This window comes from Monopterus albus, unplaced genomic scaffold, assembly GCF_001952655.1.
Source record: "Monopterus albus unplaced genomic scaffold, M_albus_1.0 scaffold39.1, whole genome shotgun sequence".
Lineage (NCBI taxonomy): Eukaryota > Metazoa > Chordata > Actinopteri > Synbranchiformes > Synbranchidae > Monopterus > Monopterus albus.
The window spans coordinates 832,484-835,425 of record NW_018127919.1 but is presented as its reverse complement, the minus strand read 5'-3'; the positions used below and the strand labels follow the sequence as shown (position 1 = coordinate 835,425).

Genomic DNA, 2,942 nt, shown 5'->3' with positions numbered 1-2,942 from the left:
GTCCTCAGACCCTGAGAGCTTGGTGGTTGCCCATTGCTCCTAAATAGTTTGGACGGTTCAAATGCAGAAGATAAATTTTCCTCAGGGATTTAAAAAAGCTTAACAAAACTTTGTTGACAGTTGGCTGAATTTGGAGATAAAAACAAAGGCCCAAAGCCCTCATGTTGTACGCTTTATAATTAAAGTGCAGCCTGGGTTCTGTTTTCGTTACAGCCTCTCTCTTTTTTTTTCAAACTCATTCCACTGCTGCTTGTTCCTGCCAGTGTGGTGTCATTTTGGTTGTACAAGCCCAAGACCCTATAATCACCTCCGTCAGTCAGAAGTTAAATAAAAACACAAGAGTAACGGCTAAGTTTGCCCAAAGCGGCTATGAGCTAGGGAAAACCAGTGATTTATCTTTTATTTACAGATCCAAACCGTTCAGGCTTTTAATCAAAACAAATGGTATGAAAGCTGTACATCTTAATATGTATTCAAAAAGGGCAATTCACTCATCAGTTTGCACCGAAATTGTCACTACACTAGTCAACAACACTCCTAATACCATCAGAGTATCTCAGCCTCTTTGTGCCACATATGAAATGACATGTTAAGAGAAAAAATATATTAAATGTTAGAGGGTCACACACAGCACGGCCATTTCTTAGACATTTAAAGCAAAGCGGATTTTTTTCTGTTACATTCCAGTGTGGCTTTTATTTTTCTTTTAACAAATTGTCACAAAATTACACAGTTATTACACATTATAAGCGTAGTAAGAATGATATGATGTTCAATGTTTGATATGTATTTTAGACAAGGTTACTGTGTCAAGCTCATTACTGTACTTAGATTCTCAACTGGATTTTCAAAATGTGATCTAAGAAGTGAATAAACTGGGAAATCGTCACATTTTCTTATAGAAGTTCATTTCTGAATGGAGAATAACTTTTTTCTTTTAAACTCCTCAAATGGTTAAAAATACAAGCTGTGTATGATGGAAACATTTACTTTACATAGTTTACAAATATACACAAACCTACTGAAATGTGAAAATACATGTAAACTCACATTCAGTCATTAAGGCCAGAGCGCACCGGATATTGTCACTTGTCACTGGATGCTGTTCATTTGAAACTTTGACTCACTGCAGCTGCAACACTGACATGTGTAATGTTTCTGTAGCATGTTTATGATCAAAATGTGTCTGGTTCTAGTTCACGTACCTGGATACCAGACTTGTACCTGCTAAACTTGTAGTCACACTTCAGAGTTCTGTTAACTGGCCTTTTTCTCATCTACTTCTTAGCTTCGTGGAACAAACCCCTAATGAGAATATGGTCAGAAAGCTACATGATGTCATGTTGCCTTGAAGCAGGTAACAGCTGCAAGGCAAACTCTGACTCCTAAAAATCAGAATCAGATTTAATAAAAATGAACATATACAAGAAAGTTTCCTTCTAGAGCTCAGCAGGGTCATTTCTTGCAAACTCATCCTGAGATTAGACAAGTTTATCTTGAAAAACTTCACTACACTTCTCTTTACCTACACCCCCGCAGCTGCATAATTTCACAAGAAAATGAGCCATAAGAGAAAAAAATCATTAACATCAGCAAAAGATATTTCAGGCAGAGAGAATGGCTCAATGTGCTGCTCAATGATTAAAACAGCCAGCAGGCTTTACAGCCTCCTGTGTCCGTCTCTATCTCCGCATCGCGCTCTTACAACATCTAAAGCTACAGATAGAGAAGAAGCACTAAAAACACATCTCCTAAGGAAAAAAAAAGTGAGAGGGTATGACAGCGGTAAATTGGCTACTCCCTCCCCTGAGCCTTACTCCAGACTTTCCCTGCATGCTGAACAATTTGAGTTGCGTTGTAATTGCTTATGTTGCTTTTCTCTGCTCGTCATTGCTACAATAGAATTTGCTCTTATTACTTTTGCCCGTGGTTGAGATCTCAGTCTCTCACCCTGGTGGGAATAATACTAAGTGGTGTAGTATCAAAAGAAGCAGAGCAGTGTGACTGTTGTACTTTCTGGTGCACAAAGTGAGAAGGACCAAAGGCTGAAAAGGCAAAAGATCTCCTATACAAAATGTGACAACACGTCCTATCAGGTTTTTAAATGAAGTGATTTTAAAACGTATTTTTTTAAGCAGTTTAAGTCCGGTGAAGTTACTTATCGGCTTCTTGTACAGTGATATTACTTATTGAACCACAATATGGGGGATGGAGAGGAAGAGCCCTGGGGTGCAACAGAGAAACGGGTGTGACACAAGTCATGAAATAGAAATCAAAACCTGTGCTCAGGCCCAGATGCAGTGGAGTCGACTTGTTATGCTTTTTGGGAGCACGTATAGTGGATGTGGCCTTGGGCGATGTGCTTTTTGTTAAAAGAGGGGGTGTACTTGAGTGTGAAGCAGGCTCTATTTGCCCAGGCAGCAATTCTTAATTCACCCATGCACTCATGTACCTACTCATGTTGTACCCTTCCATTCAGAGAGGACTCAAGCAAAGATGTGGCAGATACAGCAGGACTGCAGTTATCTTTTAACTCTTGAAGAGGCAGTAATACGAGAAACAAATCACAAGTGGGGATATTAAAAAAAAAAAAAAAGAAAAAGAAATGTTGAGGAGAAGCATTTCCATTTCTTTCCTTTCACACTAGTCCTCTGTGGTTCATTCTGAGGGCTGTGATAGTTGTGAAAATGATAGCGAGTGTAAAATACAAGCAGAGGATGAGACAGGGACATCAGCAGCACCAACACTCCCAGTCCAGGATGAGCGTAGGCAGCAGCAATAATGGTAACACAGGTAGTGTCTGGCTGGCTGCTCCTCGCTGACTCCCTCTGTCCCCCGAATCAATGTTAGAGTCCTTCTCAGAATACGGAGGGATGACGTTGAATTCCTCCTCTTTCCGCTCCTCTTCCTCGCTGTCTTCCATCTGTAACAGCAGGGAAAGA

The 2,942-nt window shown here is 40.1% G+C and overlaps 1 protein-coding gene across 1 annotated transcript in view; it reads right to left on the bottom strand.

Annotated features, from left to right (window-relative positions):
• Positions 1-392: 392 nt before the first annotated feature.
• LOC109959456 (GDNF family receptor alpha-4-like) overlaps positions 393-2,942 on the bottom strand; it is a 20,797-nt gene continuing 18,247 nt past the window's right edge. The window contains exon 9 of the mRNA XM_020598860.1: positions 393-2,923. Coding sequence (XP_020454516.1) covers positions 2,732-2,923 — 192 coding nt within the window. The 3' untranslated portion in view covers positions 393-2,731. The remainder of the gene's footprint in view (positions 2,924-2,942) is intronic.